This window comes from Thamnophis elegans, chromosome 4 (assembly GCF_009769535.1).
Source record: "Thamnophis elegans isolate rThaEle1 chromosome 4, rThaEle1.pri, whole genome shotgun sequence".
Taxonomy (NCBI): domain Eukaryota; kingdom Metazoa; phylum Chordata; class Lepidosauria; order Squamata; family Colubridae; genus Thamnophis; species Thamnophis elegans.
The window spans coordinates 123,681,459-123,701,073 of NC_045544.1; the positions used below are offsets into that span (position 1 = coordinate 123,681,459).

The 19,615-nt window shown below is 41.4% G+C and overlaps 1 protein-coding gene across 5 annotated transcripts in view; it reads left to right on the plus strand.

Moving 5' to 3' along the window:
- CUX1 (cut like homeobox 1) overlaps window positions 1-19,615 on the plus strand; it is a 351,898-nt gene that overhangs the window by 233,297 nt on the left and 98,986 nt on the right. For 2 of the 5 annotated variants that reach the window (XM_032214828.1, XM_032214829.1), the window contains exons 13-16: window positions 3,030-3,078; window positions 4,816-4,915; window positions 6,102-6,773; window positions 11,397-11,462. In XM_032214828.1, coding sequence (XP_032070719.1) covers window positions 3,030-3,078; window positions 4,816-4,915; window positions 6,102-6,773; window positions 11,397-11,462 — 887 coding nt within the window. The remainder of the gene's footprint in view (window positions 1-3,029; window positions 3,079-4,815; window positions 4,916-6,101; window positions 6,774-11,396; window positions 11,463-19,615) is intronic. The other 3 variants (XM_032214830.1, XM_032214832.1, XM_032214831.1) reach the window with 2 other exon arrangements.

Sequence of the window (19,615 nt, forward strand, 5' to 3'; positions counted from 1 at the left end):
ACAGTCTGGGTCCTCATTTCACCCACCTCGGAAGGATGGAAGGCTGAGTCAACCTTGAGCCTGGTGAGATTAGAACCGCTGAACTGCAGATAGCAGTCAGCTGAAGTGGCCTGCAGTACTGCACTCCAACCACTGTGCCACCTCGGCTCTTGATACTGAAGGGGTTTAGTGATACTGATTACAAAAACAATTTCTTCTTTTTCTATTATCTTTTTCCCCTAATACAACATGTAGATCGTAAGTTCATTTTCTTCTGTTTGATGCAAAAAGTTCATAAGAATGAATGTACATAGTGGTGGGGTTTGTTTGTTTTTTTGTTTTTTTCAAATATTTTGTTCCTCAATTTAGCGATCTTTGACCCCTCCATTTGAATCTCATCTAAATCATCTTTAAATCTTTCTTTCTCAATCATCTTTAACTCTCTCGCCTTCTGAATAGAATTCAGACAAAATCTTGACTTTTTGAAAGTACATATCACACCTTTTAGGTTGTCCTATCTAAATGAGATTTCTGTGTGTGTTAAACTTTCAATTTAAAAAATCCCCACTTCTTTCTGTTCAATAAAACTCTAATATCAATTTCTTTCTTCTAAAGAAATAACTGTATTATACATTTTCAATCTTGTTATTAAAATGCTGCTGCAAAATGTGATCTCTTGCTTTCTTCTTAACAAAGTTCACCAAACCTTTCTATGAGACATTTCTTGTTCTAGCAAATCTGGAATTTATTTTATAAACTTTATCAATCTCTGTCTCAGTCTTCTCTTCTCAATCCAAAAGTTTGCTAAAACTTTAATAACCTTTACCTAATACCTTCACCTGAGTTTTCTGGAATTGCTCTAAAACTCAAGCAGAATTCTTCCTCTCGATTTCAATAGGGCCACGTTATTAAATTCTCTTTCTAGCTCTCTATACATAACATCATCTTTAAGATTTCCATTAATCTGTTTTGTTTCTCCAAACATTTGTTTTGCAGAACATTCCACTTTCTTAACTTTTTATTTAATCTCTTTTCTCATCTTTGCACATTTTTCATGCTTTTTTTAAAAAACCCTTCAACTTATTATTCAAAGATTGTCCAACTTACTACGTATTGTCTGAAGCAAATTTGGTGTCATTCTCTTCTCTGCAGGTTGCTTTTCCAAACCTCTCCTTCCTTCCATCCTTGAAGCTTTTCTCATTGTTGCCAATTTGATATTATAGTCTAAAGATAGAAGAAACTCTGGCAGAGGAAAGAAACAAACTTCCTCTCTTTTTTTCTCTTTCATCTTTTTATGCCTTTAACACTTTCATCTCTGATGACACATTCCACAGCTTCAAACCACATCACATTTCACATCTCCATAGCAACAAGTATCAGAGCCTGGGTCATTTTACCTTACTTTTGTTTGGTAAAATCCATCAATTTCTTACATTTCACATCAAAATTTCTTTCCAATTTAGATGTGAAAAGAAAGCATTCCCACAAAAGTCTGGTCCATTTGTCTAGTTTAATTCAAGTTATACAAAAGTACTTTCGCCAAAAATAAAAACAGTGAAAATAAAATGTTACCGTATGCTTTTGTTTGTTTTAAACTTTCTGCAATCATTGGATGGGGTTTTTTTGCCCAAAAATCTTGAATTGTTAAAATCTTGCATTTTTTTTTAATCCAGAAAAATGATACAATCACCAAGAAGGTTCTATCTTGCTGCAAAGGAAAATTCTCTTTATCTGTACATTAATTAAATCCAGGGGTGGGCTTCAAAAATTTCAGCAACAGGTTCTCTGCCCCATTGCTGGATGGGTGTGGCCATGGTACGCATAGCCTAGTTGGCCTCCTGCACCACTGGGGGAGGGGGCACTTTTGCCTTCCCTAGGCTCCGGAGGCTTTTCTTGAGCCTCTGGGAGGCGAAAACTGCTTCCCCCAGGCTCCAGAGGCCCTCTGAAGGCTGGAAACAGGTCTGTTTCCCCCCCTCCCCGTGGGCCCTGCAATTACCTCACATCCAAAATGGACCATATGGAGATTTCAGGGAGGGGAGGGGTGGGATGGGCATGGCCAGCCAGGGATGGGATTTGGAGGTTCTCCAAACTGGCCATAATGCTAGCTACATGTTTTCCTGAACCTGGGCGATCCCATAGACACCCCCACCCCCACCCCCGATTAAATCCAAAATAGCTGAAATGGGAATGGCTGGGTCCATATAGGCCATAGTGTAGTTGTGTGTAAAGATGAATCCCACCACCCCAGCCACTTACTTCTGTACATATATTCATACAATGCACACAAAGGCATACAGTATATATATATTCCTGTGTCACAAGATGGTTCACAAAAGCTATTGCATGTATGAGTGTGATCCTTTATGGTGCCACTTGGTTTTGCTGCATCAACTGCTATTCCACAAATGATTTTAATGTTTCTAGAAATGATTTTAATGTTTAATGACCCTTCTAGGTTTCGTGAGAAATATCAAGCAATTATTTTGTCCTGTCCCCTTGGAGCCACTGGTTATTTAAATGAGAAAAAAAATCCTTTGAAAAGCCTACAGTGTGTTAGGCTATGCAAATAATTTGTGTGTACTGTAATTTTCTTGATAAGCAAGTTAGAGTATTTTACATATATTTCACATTTAACATTCACTTATGATTATGGCGGTAGTGACTTGCTTGTTTGTGTTGGTTTTTTGCCATTTTATTATGACTGTGTTCCCTCTTTCCCTTCAAGTGACATATATATATAAATTTATATTGTTTCTGACAGTTTAAAATGTTATATCCTTATTAACCTTTAAATTTATTGTTGCAAATGAGCCTGGCGGAATCTCGCTGTGCAGTGATTTAGGGGACGTTTGAGAGGATGCTTTTCTCTGATAACTAACATTAGTACTTATTCTATATTCATTATCAGATTATATGATTCCGAAGAAAAGTTGTTAAAGTTATCACTTAGGGTGTTCCTGGAGAGCCGAAAATTACAGCGTTAATGCCCTTTAGTAAAGCTGTTAGGAAAGGACAGAGTGGAAAATAACTTCTCTTTTTCCACTTTGCAGCATCCTGAAGTCCATGGAGTTTGCGCCATCTGACGGCTCAAGCATCCAGGTAATTCATTCAATTTTCTGGTAGAGCAAAGCTGGATAGATTTTTTTTGGAATGTTCGCTTGGATTGAGAATTTCCTATTCAAATGTGGTAAGAGTTTGTAGGAATTGTAAGCGATCATAGCTATTTTTTTTTCTTTCACGTAAAAATCTTACTTTCTCAGTTAGCTGGTATTCAAAGTATGGGTGCTGTTTTTTTTCTAGTATTGGATATTGGTACGTTTAAGCTGCCCAGAGTTGCTTTGAAATGAGATGGGCGGCAAATAAATTTAATAAATAAATAAATATTACAGAGGAAAATAATACAGAAATGAAAACAAGAATTGGAAGTAGGAACTTGTGGTGTAGAACTTTCCTAAATCACAAGCTCCTTCAACGACCATGGGTTTATAAGATGGATCAGACCCAATAGTAGTTTGATTGTCATATGTACTGTAACGTATGAAACCTTGGGCTCACTGGCTCCTCCATGAGTATCACAGTAACACCCCAACTAGTGAGGATTTGATCATCGTCACACATCATTTGTGGCAAGATTTCAACAGGCACCTTGTCTACCTAAGCCTAATTTATTGTGTCCCAGCTAGCCATGCAAGATGTTTGAAGATGGTTAGAATGATTAGAATTACCCAAATAGACAACTGTTTGGAAAGTGGTCATTAACGTGAACTTTCTGGAACCTTAAGGTGTTAATGCAGATGACCAAAGAGGCTGTATTTTTCTCCTTCGTCCACTAACACAATTATCTCCACTGTTGTATGAGCATTGGGCTAATTATATGAAAAATAATTAACAAAGCCAAACCATTTACAACATAAACATTGAAGAGGGGGTTAGCTCCAGTTTCTCTTAATATCAGTTTCAGAGAGAAATATGGGTTTGGTCATTTGAACCATCTCCCTGATCTGAAAAGTACAGCAACTTTTCTGGTGTGGCATCTCTCAATCTGTTGGCATTACAACTGCCAGAATTATCTCACTACTACGCTCCTTTTTTTTGCTCTTTTTTGCCCTCCCCTGCCCTCAGGAGCATTTTGCAAGCCTCCCAAACCCTCTGCATGTCCATTTTTGCAAAGGGGGCAGGGTTTTGGTAGGCCCAAAGTCTATTCAGTGTATAAGACGCATCCTCTTTTTTGAAGGAGAAAGGTGTGTCTTATACTCTGAAAAATGCGGTATATTGAAAATTCCACGAATTCATCTCAACACACTTCAGTGGGGTCAGATTTTCCACATTGACTTCATTCTCATTCCGTGCATGTTGTTCTAAAAACAGTTAACTAGAACTCTTTAATGCCATAAGTTTGATTCCTAAATGCACAATTGAATTAAATTAAATCTTGTGCAAAAGGAAAATGACCCCAACTTTCCTTCTGCGTGTTACTTTCATTGGCTCATAGGTTGCAAGCTGGATTCCATCATCTTTAGTGGTTTTGATGATTCTGTGCAAGGAAGGAGAAAGGAATGGCTTTGGTTACTGCTTTCATTGATTTCTTCTTTTCATACAACTAGAAACATAATGTTGCAAGGAAAGTAACGGCTGATGTTACGGTGTCTAAAGATAAGCAGATGTTCAAAAAAAAAAGATTTAGTGAGGTATTAAAACAGTCTACAGCCACTAAGCAAAGCAGTGAAGTGCCATAGACTAGATTCTGCCCTCTTTTGAATTCCCACCCTATCGTCCCAAGTCATCATCCTAAACCAGTTCTCATTCTTTCTCTTTGTTCTCTCTACATCTCCGTAGGATGCTACATCAAAACCACTGGAGGTCTTACTGCTGGAGAAAAACCGCCTGCTGCAGTCGGAAAATGCCACGCTGCGGATCACAAACAGTGACCTGAGTGGTAAGTGGCTGGGAGAAAAATAGGTAATTATTATTTTAGGCTGTGCTTGCACTCGGGAGATGAGGATGTGGAAAGGGAAGGGGATGTGTGAACCCAAGGCCACTGCATGACAGAAAGATGAATGGTCAGCAAGGATCTTGCCTTATCTTGGGAGTCCCCTCTTATACCATAGATAATAGACTAAGACTTTGGAGCCCTTAGAAAAATGGTAAAGGTTAAGAGGGAGAAATGTTCTCATATGTTGGGATGAGCAGCATTTGAGCCTGACTTCCAATTTCAATTGTTTTGTCTGACCGTGACACTATTTCCTATGCACACCTTTCCCAAAACGTAGACTGGCTTGTTTTCATAGCTGATTCATTCACCCAAATCCTGACTGCCTTTATTTCCATTAGCGGTGAATTTTGGCTTCATTCGGCTGCTTATGTGTTTTGTTTGGAAGAGATGCTTCACGTGCCATAAATGAACAATACAAGCGGGGCCTCCAAATAAATAGAATTTCCTGCCGTTTGGGTTTTGTTTTTCTTTCAAGTAAAGTTTCTAGAGCTGGTGCCTAATGTGTCAAGGGGCAGTTGGGTGATTGCTGCCTTGTGCGCAGTTTCTGTGTTCTGTGGCTTCCTTTGAGCAATGGTTTCTATGTCTTGTATGTGTTTCATCTAGCCTTGATAAATGTTTGTTGCATTTGGGCTCAAACAAGGTCTGTTCCTCTGTGTGTGTGTGTCTGTCTGTGCGTGTGAGTGTGTCTGTGCGTACGTGCGTGCGTGCGTAGAGGGGTATGGAACGACTCAAATGTGCAAGGAACCAAAGTAATTTTTATGTGTGCGTCAATGAATTTTAAACCAAAACACAAGAATTACGTAACTGCACTTCATGTCATTGTTCTACTGCTAATATTTGGAAGGGGGAATTCTCCAGGCTGCAACATACAAGAAAGGTGCAAACATGAAATGCATGTTGTTTGTCTTGGGGGCCTTGTTTGGCTTATTAAAATTAAAAGAAACAAACAAAAAACAAAAACAAAACAAAAAACCCAAACCACTTTCTTCATTGGCCCTTATTTCAAGAACAAAACAAAACGCAACCTGCACTATTTTTCCCTTTTGTGGGGCAAGCTCTGCATTTTGGTCTTGGTTTCCCCCCTTCTTTTTGATCCCCCATAATGCATTATGTTTGACCTTCCTTGTAGGGTCAGCCAGGAGAAAAGGGAAAGACCAGCCTGAGAGTCAGCGTCCTGCAACCTTGCCGGCCTCCCCTCCTCCTCAGTTGCCCCGCAATGCAGGGGAGCAGGCTTCCAATACTAATGGTACACACCAGTTCTCACCAACGGGTTTAAGTCAAGACTTTTTCAGCTCATCCTTGGCAAGCTCCGGCTTACCCCTGGCTTCTACGGGAAAATTTGCACTAAACTCTCTCCTCCAGCGCCAACTTATGCAGTCCTTCTACACCAAGGCAATGCAGGAAGCGGGAAGCACAAGCATGATTTTTTCAGTAGGTCCCTACAGCACAAACTCCATATCTTCCCAAAGCCCCTTGCAACAAAGCCCGGATGTCAACGGCATGGCCCCATCACCCAACCAATCAGAAAGCACCGGCAGCACCTCAGAAGGTGAGGAGATAGACACAGCCGAAATTGCACGTCAGGTCAAAGAGCAATTGATCAAGCACAATATCGGACAGCGGATCTTTGGACACTACGTCTTGGGACTTTCTCAAGGATCTGTGAGCGAGATTCTGGCTCGACCTAAACCATGGAACAAGCTGACCGTGAGAGGCAAGGAGCCATTCAACAAAATGAAGCAGTTCCTTTCGGATGAGCAGAACATCTTGGCTTTGCGCAGCATCCAAGGCAGGCAGAGAGGTGAGTCACGAGGCCCTGGCCTACAGCTTCTCTTTTGCGCATCTATGTTTGTCTAGATAGGAGACGCTGTCAGAAGAGAGGGGTGTCTGTGTCCATGTGTGGTTAAGTTGTCTGCTTGATGTTCAGTATATATAATGTGGAAAGAATAGAGGGGTCCTTGCTGGGAATCAAGCTGAAATGGCAGTGTAAAAGATAGGTATCTAAGGATTGTGCTCTATCTCCATGGGAATGGATGTGAACTGCTAAAAAAAAAATGAGGGGGACCCCTGGGGCAGCTTCCTTTCTGTGGGGAGACGGATTCCAGTGGGCTGCGACTTGTGTAAGCTGACGGAGAGTGTACCTCTTAAACTCTCCGTCATGCATTGGGCAGCAGTGAAAGGAGGGCTGATTTTTTTTAACGAAGTTTAACTTTGTAGGACACTTTACGGATCTTGCCTGATCAATCCACAGCAGGGCAGGTTTTATCATTACATGATTCCTCTTGATTTTGGTTTGTTAAGCATACATTTACAGGAGAGATTTTTTTTTTTTAAGTAAAAGTTGTACTAGGACCCCTTGTCATTCCTTTGGTCAATCTCATTTGATTGGCAATGGAAAACACAGTAATATTTGAAGTGGAGGGCTGCTACATTTTCACCCATCTTTACAGGGGAATCTCCTGAGCATTTGTAAATCTAATTCTCTTGCCTAATAAGCCATCAGGTATATTGGGCTGCTAGACTGAGAACAACTTACTAGGGTCCCTTAGGGCCAGGCAGATTCATATATGGCAAACGCATCTGGTGGGCAGTCTGGCTGGTTGGGGAGATGCATATAACAGTAGCAGGGCAGATAAAAAGTCTCATCGAGCATTTTTAGTGAATGGAGTTAGATGTTGCCTATGTGATATAGAGATACATAGCCATGTATTCTGTCCAAGGGTTATTTCTCTTTAACCACTCCAGCCCCGTTCTCTTGAAAATAGCAATAGCAATAGCAGTAGACTTATATACCGCTTCATAGGGCTTTCAGCCCTCTCTAAGCGGTTTACAGAGAGTCAGCATATTGCCCCCAACAATCCGGGTCCTCATTTTACCCACCTCGGAAGGATGGAAGGCTGAGTCAACCCTGAGCCGGTGAGATTTGAACCGCTGAACTGCTGATCTAGCAGTAGCCTGCAGTGCTGCATTTAACCACTGCGCCACCTCGGCTGCCACCCATTGCAGAAACAAAACTTCTCCAAGAAATGTATTTAATTGGCTTAAGTGTCCTAGGATGGAAGGTGTTTCCAGCCCTTTTCTCTATTTTTAGCACCACCATCACTGGAAGCAAGATCCATTAAAATAATAGACCATAGACTGCAAATTTTAACTTTATTTTTTTTCACCAAAAATCAAATGCCCAACCTCTTTCAAGATTGCAAACTCATTGTAAATGTAAAGCAAAGGGAGGCAGGAGCTCCCATGTTCCGCAGTCAAAAGTATCTTAGGTAGCAGTTTGGGGGGAAATTTGGGTGAGTCACTGCTAATCTTCATCTTTTAAGATCAAAAGTTCACCTTTTCTCCAAATAATAGCTATAGAACTTATATACCGCTTTATAGTGCTTTCACAGCCCTCTCTAAGCAGTTTACAGAGTCAGCCCCCAACAATCTGGATCTTCATTTTACTCACCTTGGAAGGATTGAAGGTTGAGTCATCCTTGAGCCTGGTGGGATTTGAACTGCAATTTGCAGGAAGCCAGTAGTCAGCAAAAGTGGCCTACAGTACTGTACTCTAACCACTGTGCCACTGAGGCTCTCAATACATTTGGGAAGTGCACTATATTAGAATTATTCATTGTATGCTTTATTTACTTTCAAATATTAAATCTATATCCTGGACCAGGGGTCTCCCATCTTGGCAACTTTAAGCTTGGTGGACTTCAACTCCCACCTGGCTGGGGAATTCTGGGAGTTGAAGTCCACCAGGCTTAAAGTTGCCAAGGTGGGAGACCTCTGTTCTGGATAGTTATCAGTGTTGTCTTGCAATTTGCAGTTGGGGGCGGGGGAGATGATACCTCAGGAAGGTACAAAATGCAAACTGTGAAATCAGTTTGATGAGCACAACGCAACCAACATTAACTGACTATAGAAGAAAAGCGCATAGACAGTCCTAGTTAGAAGAAAAGTGCATAGCTAGTCCTTGTTTAGCAACTGCCTCGTACAGCAACCATTTGTACTTACAATGGCAATGAAAAAAAAATAACTTTGCAACCAATCCTCACATTTACTACCTTTGCAGATCTGTAAAGGAAAAGGAAGCTTGAAGTAAGAGCACAGTTACACTTAGTGACCACTTCACTTAACAACTGGGCTGATTGCTCCAGCTGTGGTTGCTTTACACCTGTAGTGTAAAGACTTTTTTAAAAAAACAACAACACAGCTTTTGAGATTCAGAAGCTGGGGAATATAAAGTGTATGCATAAACGGAAGAGATGGTGCTGGGCTTTGAAACACAGGCTTGATGTGAATGCAGGTCACATCATTTATTCACTGTATTCACAATCATAGAAAGAGGTGAGAGAAAAAAGTGAGATGTCAGCGCCCATCCCACTTGTAATACTAGTGTTCCTTTACAGGAGAACTGCATGTCTCAATCGTACCTTCATAAATATAATCAGATCTTGTGGGTTTTCCTCAGATTCAGAAATGTCCTCTTTAGTGGTAACTGCTGTCCTCCTATAGTGTGATTTTCACTCTTTGAGACTGAATTTGCACCCATGTGTTTGTTGTATTACCTTTGAGCCAGAGGTGTAAATAGGTAGCCATGGGAGGCTTCTTATATGGCTCAGACATTGTGCAGTAAATGTTAAGCATAGCACAGGGCTGAAACTGGTCAAGTTTCACACCGTCTTATAAGATAGCATTTAAGATCGAACGATATAATTCTGAAAGATAAAAGAATTCATAAGCAGGAATTGCCAGAGTTATACTTTTCAAGATGGGGTTTACAGAGAGACAGAAAGAATGCTGGTCTGTTCGTGCTGCAAACCGGAGCATTCCTATTTTATTAAGGAATATAAAATGACTGTTTGTTTTGTTACAATCCTTGACGTTTGATATAGCATAAGAATTTCACTCATCCAAGGATGGGATATGCTGGAAATACATTGCATGGAGAAACTAGGAGAGCTGTATCTTTCACCATTAAAAGTAAAATGTCCTCCTTGGTCTCTGTAGAGGCAAACAGGCAGACAACACTCAACTGCAGCTGTCATTTTTTCTCTGTAACTGTGAGAACTGAAAACATGAATTCTTAGCACATACATTTTCTCATACAGTGTCCCGCTAATACAGTAGCCAATGAGAGCCCAGTTACAGCCACCTGAGCATACAACGGTTATGCACAATTGTCTAGTGCTTACAATAATATGTGAGTGCTATGTGCAAAGGGCTGTGTTCTCTGTAGTCTCATTCTTCTATGGGGCCTGGAGTGAAGAGCCAATTATTCTCCGCTTAGCTCCCTCTCAGGATATGTGATATGTCCAATATTCTGCCACTCATCATTTAAAATAGGATAACAACAGTGGTGGGATTCAAATAATTTAACAACCAGTTATCTGCCCTAATGACTGGTTGGGTGGCATGGCCAGGCGTGTGACAGGCAGCACTCAGCCTCCTGCACCCCCCTGGAAGCAAAAGAGGGCCAGGGGGGGCATCCCCATGCTCCGTTTTGGGACTAGTAGGCTCTCTGCAGCCTCCTGGGAACAAAAACGGGCCGCAGGAGGGGCAGACTGCAACACCCCCACTCCCGGGCACCTTGTTTTGGTCCTAGTAGGAGCCAAAACAGGGCACGTGGGGACTCTTGGAAAGGGCGGGGCCAGCCACAAATTTAACAACCGCTTCTCCCGAACCGGCCAAATCACACCACTGGATAACAATATATCACATTGTGGTTTTTTTTTTTTTTAAATAAGTACAGTTCAGAATAAGGATCATCATAGTCAACAATTTCCTGCCCGCTTTTTATTTTCACAAGAGGCTAACTGGTATGGTTGGCTTGTTCCTCGTCATTATTATATTACATGGTACTTTGGATATTCGTTTTGGAACAAACCTCCTTGCCGGTGTTTGTATGCAATAATCTTAGCAGATGGAGATTTCCCCTTCCCAATTCCCAAAGTGAAATTGCTTGCTTTTCTAAGCAGTGGGATTTCATTTGGAAGGGAAGCTTTAAAGAGAACGGGGATTTGAGGAGGTGTTGTGTGTTTTTCTGAAGCAGCGCTTCCCTAGATTTGCCAAGAAGTGTTTATAGCATCTTACAGCATGTTCCCTTCCTTGGGGTCATCTGCTCTTGGAAGAATTACTGACCCATCTCTGTCTTTTTGTACCTTTTAGATGTTTATTTATATCTTTCTAATCTCCTTTTGATGCGTAGCTATAATCTTTATTAACCAGTAGTCTGCCTTGCTTCTTTTTTCAAAGTAGCCAGGCCTAAAAGGTTTATGCTTGATTTCACTGCTGCCCTTGCTCACTGTCCACTCCCTCCCTCCCTCTCCAACCCCTATAAGTATTAGGCAGTTTTTGTTTCATCTCACAAAGCCCAAAGTTATAAGAAGAACCACCCCCTGATTGTTTTGTTCTTACCCGACTTGTTTTTCAACAGAGAATCCAGGCCAGAACCTGAGCAGGCTATTTCAGGAAGTACCGAAACGAAGAAATGGGTCAGAAGGTACGTCACAGGCAGGTGTTTCTCTTTGCAGTTGATCTTTGGAAAGTGAAGTGTGCTTAGTTGTGTGTCGTCTTGATTGTTGTTGGTGTAAACACAAAAGGGGGTGCAGTTTTGATTCTGGCCTGGAATCTGAGAGGAAAAACAGACAGTGTGCCCTGTGCAGCCGTAACATGGACTCCATCCAAGCTACATTTGAAATCACTTCTTCCCCTCCTATTCCTCTCCATATTCGTTCCATTGTTCCCTGCATTGGCGGGATTTCACGTTATAATTTGGTGTAACTTTGCTAACCAAAGTTATCCTGAGAATCAGTGCTTGAAGCAAGTATAAGTCTACAAACACTCTTTCTGAGGTCAACCCTGATTAGTATCCTACATAGTGCCAGTGTGGAGAGAATATAAAATCAGATTGATGCTGGATAAGGAAAAAAGGAAGAAGAATGGTAAATGATGCTTGGCAAAGAGTCCATGCTATATCTGTACGGGTGCAGTAAGTATAAAACAAACCAAAGGTGAGCATCCAGATCACTCGTCCCCTCTTTTCTCTCTTTCTAAGTCTTTTGCTATACTAACTTGGCTCCTTCAAGTAAACTGACTCACTCAGGCAAAGCTGGACTCCCCTATTCTCAATCCCTTTAAATTTCTGCGCTTTCTTCAAGGAGCTCAGGTCAACATCCTTGGGAATCAGAGATGAAATCGTCTTACCTTCACTACTGGTTTGGGCGATGTGAGTGCGCACGTGCTTGCTTTGCTCACAAGCACCACCTCCGCGCATGCACAGGACCTTCGATTTCTGACGATCAGCTGTGACACGCAATTTGAATTAACTAGAAAGTAGGAAATCCGACGATTCTAGCTAATATAAATCCCGCGTCACAGCTGATCGTCAGAAATACCGGTTCATCCAAACCGGAAGCAATTTTTTTTACTAATGTTTCATGTGAACCAGTAGCAATTTTATTACCAGTCTGAACCGGTAGCATTTCACCCTTGTTGGGAACAATCCCATGTTATAAGGCTACAAGTGACCCCCATGGTAAATTTCATGGCAGAACCATTGGTTCAAGTCTGATGTGTAGCCCAGCGTATCACACTAGCTCTTGTAGTCTTTGTGGCTTCTTGGTGTTTGAGATTCACAGTCAAAAGTGATGTTGGCATGAAAAGTTCAGTGTTTGTGTGTTATGTGTGTAGAATGGACACTGCTATGAATTTTACACCAGGCAAGCCACGTTTCTTTCTTCTGTGGCTTGAAAGATGAGCGAAGTGCTATCAGAAACATAGAGCTGTAGAAGAGATGCAAGGTCTTTTCAGCTAGATATAACAGTATTTGATAGCAAATGTGACGCTAGAACACCATCAAGGGTTTGATAACTTGAAGCAGTAAGAAAGAATGAAGTAGAACCATCGCTATGCTGAATATAATTCCTGCTCAAAAACCACCTTAACAAAATAGGACCCAATTCAGCATTCAAACAATGTAGCATAATATGGCTAGTGGGCAAAATGTGTCTAGTTTTGATACCAAGCATAGTTCATAAACTCTCTTCGGTGACTTTAAGAAAGTTGTTTGTGCTCATATATTTAGACCTTCTTGGAATGGCTTATAATCCAGTTTTGCATGTGAAGAATCACTACATTAATACTGTAGAAACATTTATTTGGTTGGTTGCAGGACAGGTTCTTTAAAATGGGAAAGTAAAGTTATAATCATAATTCCATCTATTTTGCAAGATCAGTTAAACCTGTTTCTGAGCAAATCTGTTTCAGACTGCAGTACGCAATTCTGCTTCAAGATCTGGGCTAAAATGAATAGACTAGAAATAATTAGAATAGAGATTGAAACAGAAGTAGAGATAATCCAAATAACATAGTCCAGTAATCATATAATCATGTCAGTTCTCAAAGTTTGCTAGCAGTTGCAAAACTTACAATAGCTCACAGCACTTCCAGCTTCCAAAAACACTCAGATCTGATCAGCCCAGCATCCAATGAAACAGAGTGCTAACAGTCGTTCTGGCTCCCTCTTATGGCCAATTGAGGAAAACAGCAACCAATCACATTTTACAGTATGATTTAAAGAAACAGGTATAGCATTGTTACATGATTTATATATTGCCAACCCAACCATTAGATTATATTCCTAACAGAGTACTTTAATTTGGCCAAGGGTGATTAGACACACAAGAAATTTGTCTCTGGCACAGAAGCTCTTAATGTACCTGCAAAACAACAGAATAACGATAGTAATAATACTAATAAGATATTAGTATTATTGGTATTGGTAATAAGCATAAATAATAATGCTACAGCCATACTATATGGGTAAATACACATAGACATAAGACAGTAATGTGAGAATTAGGTGTTCAGCAGAGTGATGGCACAAGGGAGGGGGGGAACTGTTCCTGTGTCTAGTTGTTTGAGCCTGAAATGCCTTCTAGCATCATCCCAAGGAGAGTTGAAACAGTTTATGTCCAGGATGTGAGGGGCCTGCAGATACCTTCTTAGCCCTTCTTCTGAATCACGCGATGTACGGGTCTTCTGTGGAGGGCAGGCTGGTTGCACTTGTTCTTTTTGCTGTCTTAGCTATCCGTTAGAATTTGTACCTGTCTTACTTGGTTGTTGTATAAAACCAGACAGTTGTAGAAGTACAAATGACAGACTCAATAATTCCTCTGTAAAATTGTACCAACAGCTCCTGGAGCAATCTGAATTTCCTGAGTTACGCAGGAAGAATATTCTTTGTTTATGCCTTTTTATCATGGTTCTAATATTAGGTGTCCATTTCAAGTCCTGGGAAATTATAGAACCCAAAAACTATTGCTGATAATCTGCTATCAAATATAGTAGGAGGTGGTAAAATCCCATCTATATGCAGACTCATCATTGTCTTGAATGAGGCCAGTGACCGTTGAATCAGCAAACTTCAATACTTTCAAAAGAAGGTTCCCTTGAGGTGCATTCATTGATATAGGAGCACTTGTGGTAATTGCCCGGGTATTAGATAGTGATAGCAATAGCAACAGCACTTAGATTTATATACCACTTCATAGTGCTTTTACAGCCCTTTCTAAGCGGTTTACAGAGTCAGTAATCTGGGTCCTCATTTTACCCACCTCGGCAGGATGGGAGGCTGAGTCAACCTTGAACCTGGTGAAATTTGATCAGCCAAATTGCAGGCAGACGGCAGCCAGCAGAAGTAGCCTGCAGTACTGCACTCTAACCAGGGGTGAAATTTAGCAGGTTCTGACAGGTTCTGGAGAACCGGTAGTGGAAATTTTGAGTAGTTCGGAGAACCAGCAAATACCACCTCTGCCTAGCCCCAGAGTGGGGTGGGAATGGAGATTTTACAATATCCTTCCCCCAGGAGTGGGGAAGGAATGGGGATTTTGAAGTATTCTTCCCCTGCCATGCCCACCAAGCCACACCCACAGAACAAATAGTAAAAAAAAATGAATTTCACCACTGATTCTAACCACTGCGCCACCATAGTGATGCAATTTTCCCTAGCTTCACCTGTTGCCTTCTATATGTCAAAAATGATCCACCTACAAGTAGGAAATGAAATGAATTACTCCTCAAAAACGTCAATTTTTTCAGATATGAATTTTAATTCTTGTCCTTCCTTAGATCCTTAAAAAAGCTGCATTTATTATGGGGTTTGTATGGTAGCCATCTAAGTTAAGGAGGCAGGAACAACACATGGTCACACCATACCACTCTCTTCTTAATGCTTTCTTAATTCTTGTTAATGAGTTAACACATTAACACCAGTTTTCCTAAGTATACGCCTACCGTGAATAGCCCACCCCTCAAAACAGTATGATTTCGAAATGAGGAGCCTTCTACAGATAAGTTGACCTCACAATATCAACTCCAAATGAGCAAAGCATCTTTGCCACTTTGGATTGGAGTTTTCAAACTAGATTCCTTTCTTGGAAAGAACCAAGAAAATATGCTACAGTTTTCCGTTTCTTTCTCTAGCTTGTTTTAAGGCTCAACAAGACTAAAAATCTTTATTTTGCACAGCACAGAGAGTTTTAGCTGAAGAAGCCATGGATGCAGTGGGGAAATTCATTTTTTTTTTACTACTGGTTCTGTGGGCGTGGCATGGGAAGGGTACTGCAAAATCTCCATTCCCACCCCACTCTGGGGCCAGCCAAAGGTGATATTTGCCAGTTCTCCGAACTACTCAAAATTTCCGCTACCAGTTCTCCAGAACCGGTCAGAACCTGCTGAATTTCACCCCTGCATGGATGGCTCATTAACAGCCCCACCTGATCATTGAATAGTCAGCAGATATTTACCAGTCAGGTTATCTATAGCTTAGCTTGTGATGCAAACACGACCTGCATTTTATACACTTGCTTTCTTTCTCCTACATGAATATTTAGACTAGGGAGAAGGATTCTGAGACTCCCCAGATGTTATTCCATTTCGTCTTTCATTTTTATTTTTCAGTTCAGTAGTTTGACTTTTGGATCCGCTGCTTTTAAATTCAACATTCAACAGAACTGCTTCCTGTGTTCACAGTTTTACGTTTTCTGGCTGTTTGATTTTCTGAAGCGAAAACCTTATTTTATTGTATTCACTCGGTTTATATATCAAGAGTATATTCCAGAGTTGAAGGTCCTCTATACTTAAAGTTGCCAAGGTTGGAGACGCTTGGTTTATATGGCTTCCCCTCTAACTTCTGTGTGACTCTAGGCAACTTAACAATAATAATAAAGACACAAAATATAAAACAAAAATAAAAGAGGAAAAAGACATGGCAGCCAGGCATCATTCATGCAACCGGGATGGGCTTTAATCCATGTCCAGAACCCCAGGGTCAAAGCCAGCTTTTCAGGGCCTACCAAAAGGTCAACTGGGACAGGGCCAATCTAATCTCAGGGGAAATGATGTTCCAAAGGGCGGGGACCATGGCAGAAAAGATTTTCCTTCGGGGGCCCGTCAGCTGATGGGGCCCCAAAACAACCCCTTTCTCATAAGCCACTTTGAAAGTAATTTCCACAACACTGAAAGATTAATGATAAAAAGAAGTAATATAAGAGTGATAAGACTATTAAGACTAGAGCTCAAATTGGAAAAAAAAGAAACAGCATCATCAGAGCTCTGGCCACATAAAGTATGCATGTGCTGGCTTGGGTGCATTGATGCATTGATGCATTTACTTTTAATTTGCTTTTTGAAAAAACAAAAAGCCCAGTGTGTGTTGTATATTCTTGCAGAAGTCTGTGGTCTGGAGATATAACTAGGCCAGTGATGGCAAACCTTTTTGTCCTCCCGCGCTGAAATTGCACGCATGCGTGCCCACATGCAATGCGCCCTGCACATGTGTGCACGGGGGGCCCTACGCTCCCCTATGCATGCATGTGACTCCCCCACGCATACATGCGACACCCCCTGTGCCCCCATTTTGGGCCTAGCAGGCCTCCCTGAAGCCTCCTGGGACCAAAAACAGGCCGCGAGGGGCACCACACACATACCCCACACCCCGTTTTGGGCCTAGCAGGCTTCCCTGAAGCCTCCTAGGACCAAAAATGGGGTGCAGGGGGCACTGCATCCCCCACGCTATCCCCATGCAAGTGTGCATGACCCACCCCCGCGCATGCACACATGTCTCCCGCATGCGCGACAGAGACCTGAAAATCAGCTGGGATGCGCACATGTGTGGTGGAACTGAGCTGGGCGATGGCTCTCGTGCCTGCAGAAAGGACTCCATGTGCCACCTGTGGCACGCATGCCATAGCTTTGCCATTACAGAACTAGGCCTGCTAATAGTAGAAGGGCAGCTTCAAGATCTCCCATTCTCTCTTGGTGGGGCTTCTTAGTCTGTAAAGGAGAATCAGACAGGATACTCTTTCCCATGGAAGGTGCCTTCAATGGACTGTTCTTAAACAGTCGTGACACGGTGTACTGAGGCTTGGTGGGGATGAAGCTGTTAAAATACTAAGGAAAATAGTTATATAAATTCTTAGGTTATTAACCTAAATAAAGTCACCTTTGTGCCTGCTAACACTATTTCAGATTTCTTTTAAACTCAGGATAATTGCCTTAAAAACTTAAAAACTGGATAATGAAGGCACATAGGAATTTGGAACTTTTAAACACAATCCCTCTTTTATGTTCAGTGTCTCGTTTTAATTAAATGATGAAACAAAGAGTTGACTAACGTCTGGAGGGAAATTAATTTCTCTGAATGTTAGGATTGTCCTTCTGCCTCTTAAACACTGCATGAACAGAGGAATAGAATCAAGATCACATCAAGTGCTAATACCACTTTATGGTGCCTTGGTGAGGCCACACTTGGAATACTGCATCCAATTTTGGTCACCATGAAGTAGAAAAGATGTGGAGACGCTAGAAAGAGTGCAGAGAAGAGCAATAAAGATGATTAGGGGACTGGAGGCTAAAACATATGAAGAACGGTTGCAGGAACTGGGTATGTCTAGTCTTATGAAAAGAAGGACTACGGGTGACATGATAGTAGTGTTCCAATATCTCGGGGGTTTCCACAAAGAAGAAGGTGTCAAGCTATCCTTCAAAGCACCTGAGGGCAGGACAAGAAGCAATGGGTGGAAACTAATCAAGGAGAGAAGCAACCTAGAACTAAGAAGAAATTTCCTGACAGTTAGAACAATTAATCAGTGGAACAATTTGCCTCCAGAAGTTGTGAATGCTCCCTCCAACATTGGATGTTTTTAAGAAGATATTAGATAAACATTTGTCTACAGTGGTGTAGGGTTTTCTCCCTAAGCAGGGGGCTGGACTAGAAGACCTCTAAGGTCCCTTCCAGCTTTGTTAAATTATTAAAGGCTGTTATTTCAATAAACTTGAACTTGCAGTTGAATGCCTCCCCGGAGCAGTATTTAAAAGGCACAAGAAGAGACAGATGGCCAACCTTCTACAACTAGAGAGGATATTCTGAAGCTTTTCTGCAGCTCTTCAGAGAAGATGGGGTTCAGAAGCGTTTGCCCCTCTCCTAGTATCTTTGATTATATAGGAAGAGGCATTTGTAAATATGAGTTTTTAATAGTTTCAGTTAATTGTTTATTCTTGGTGAGTACCGTGTATCCTGAATCCCAATGATTTTGCAGGGACTTTTTAATTGGTTGTGTTTTTTGAACTTGAGGCCATAATAGAATTACACTAACCTACATAGAGAAGAACAGCTCCTTCCGACATGTTGCTGTAGCTCACCGGACATGGACTTCTTACAGAAACTGTTCATTGATTTGTTCTTGGAAAAATGATTTTAAGGAAAGTAATGTTCCGGCATAGCCTTAGGATCTTTGATAGTTGTTATTGTTGTTAGTTGCAAAGTCGTGTCTAACCCATTACGACCCCATGGACAATGTTCCTCCAGGCTTTCCTGTCCTCTACCATCCATGAGTCAATTTAAGCTTACGCCTACTGTTTTGGTGACTCCATCCAGCCACCTCATTCTCTGTCGTTTCCTTCTTCTTTTTCCCTCAATCTTTCCCAGCATTAGGCTCTTTTCCAGTGAGTCCTTCCTTTTCATTAGGTAGCCAAAGTACTTGAGTTTCCTCTTCAGGATCTGGCCTTCTAAAGAGCAGTCAGGGTTGATCTCCTCTAGGACTGACCGGTTTGATCTCCTTGCAGTCCAAGGGACTCGCACGAATCTTCTCCAGCACCATAGTTCAAAGGCCTCAATTCTTTGGTACTCAGCCTTCCTTATGGTCCAACTTTCACAGCCATACATTGCAAGTGGGAAAACCATACCCTTGAATATACACACTTTTGTTGACAGGATGATGTCTCTGCTTTAGATTTGCCATAGCTTTCCTCCCCAGGAGCAATTGATAGTAGAATTGGGAATTTGAATCTTCACTCACCTGCATCTTTGACTCGTGTTACACATCAGTCTTCCTAAATAGCCCATATACTGTATATAAAAGTCCTGACTTCACAGATGGATGCTAGGACAGCAGAAGCCAGATAGATCTTGTTACTCTAATATTTCCATCTGTTTCAGGGATGTGTGCAAAGCTGAAAATTCTGATGAATGAATGATGCCGCTATTAATTGAGTGGGTGGGGGAAGGAGCCAATTGGATTTTTCTATCTACAGCCTTTGGAAAATGGGAGGCACTTGGTAATTAAGGATTATAGGCAGGGCTCCCCATTAAAG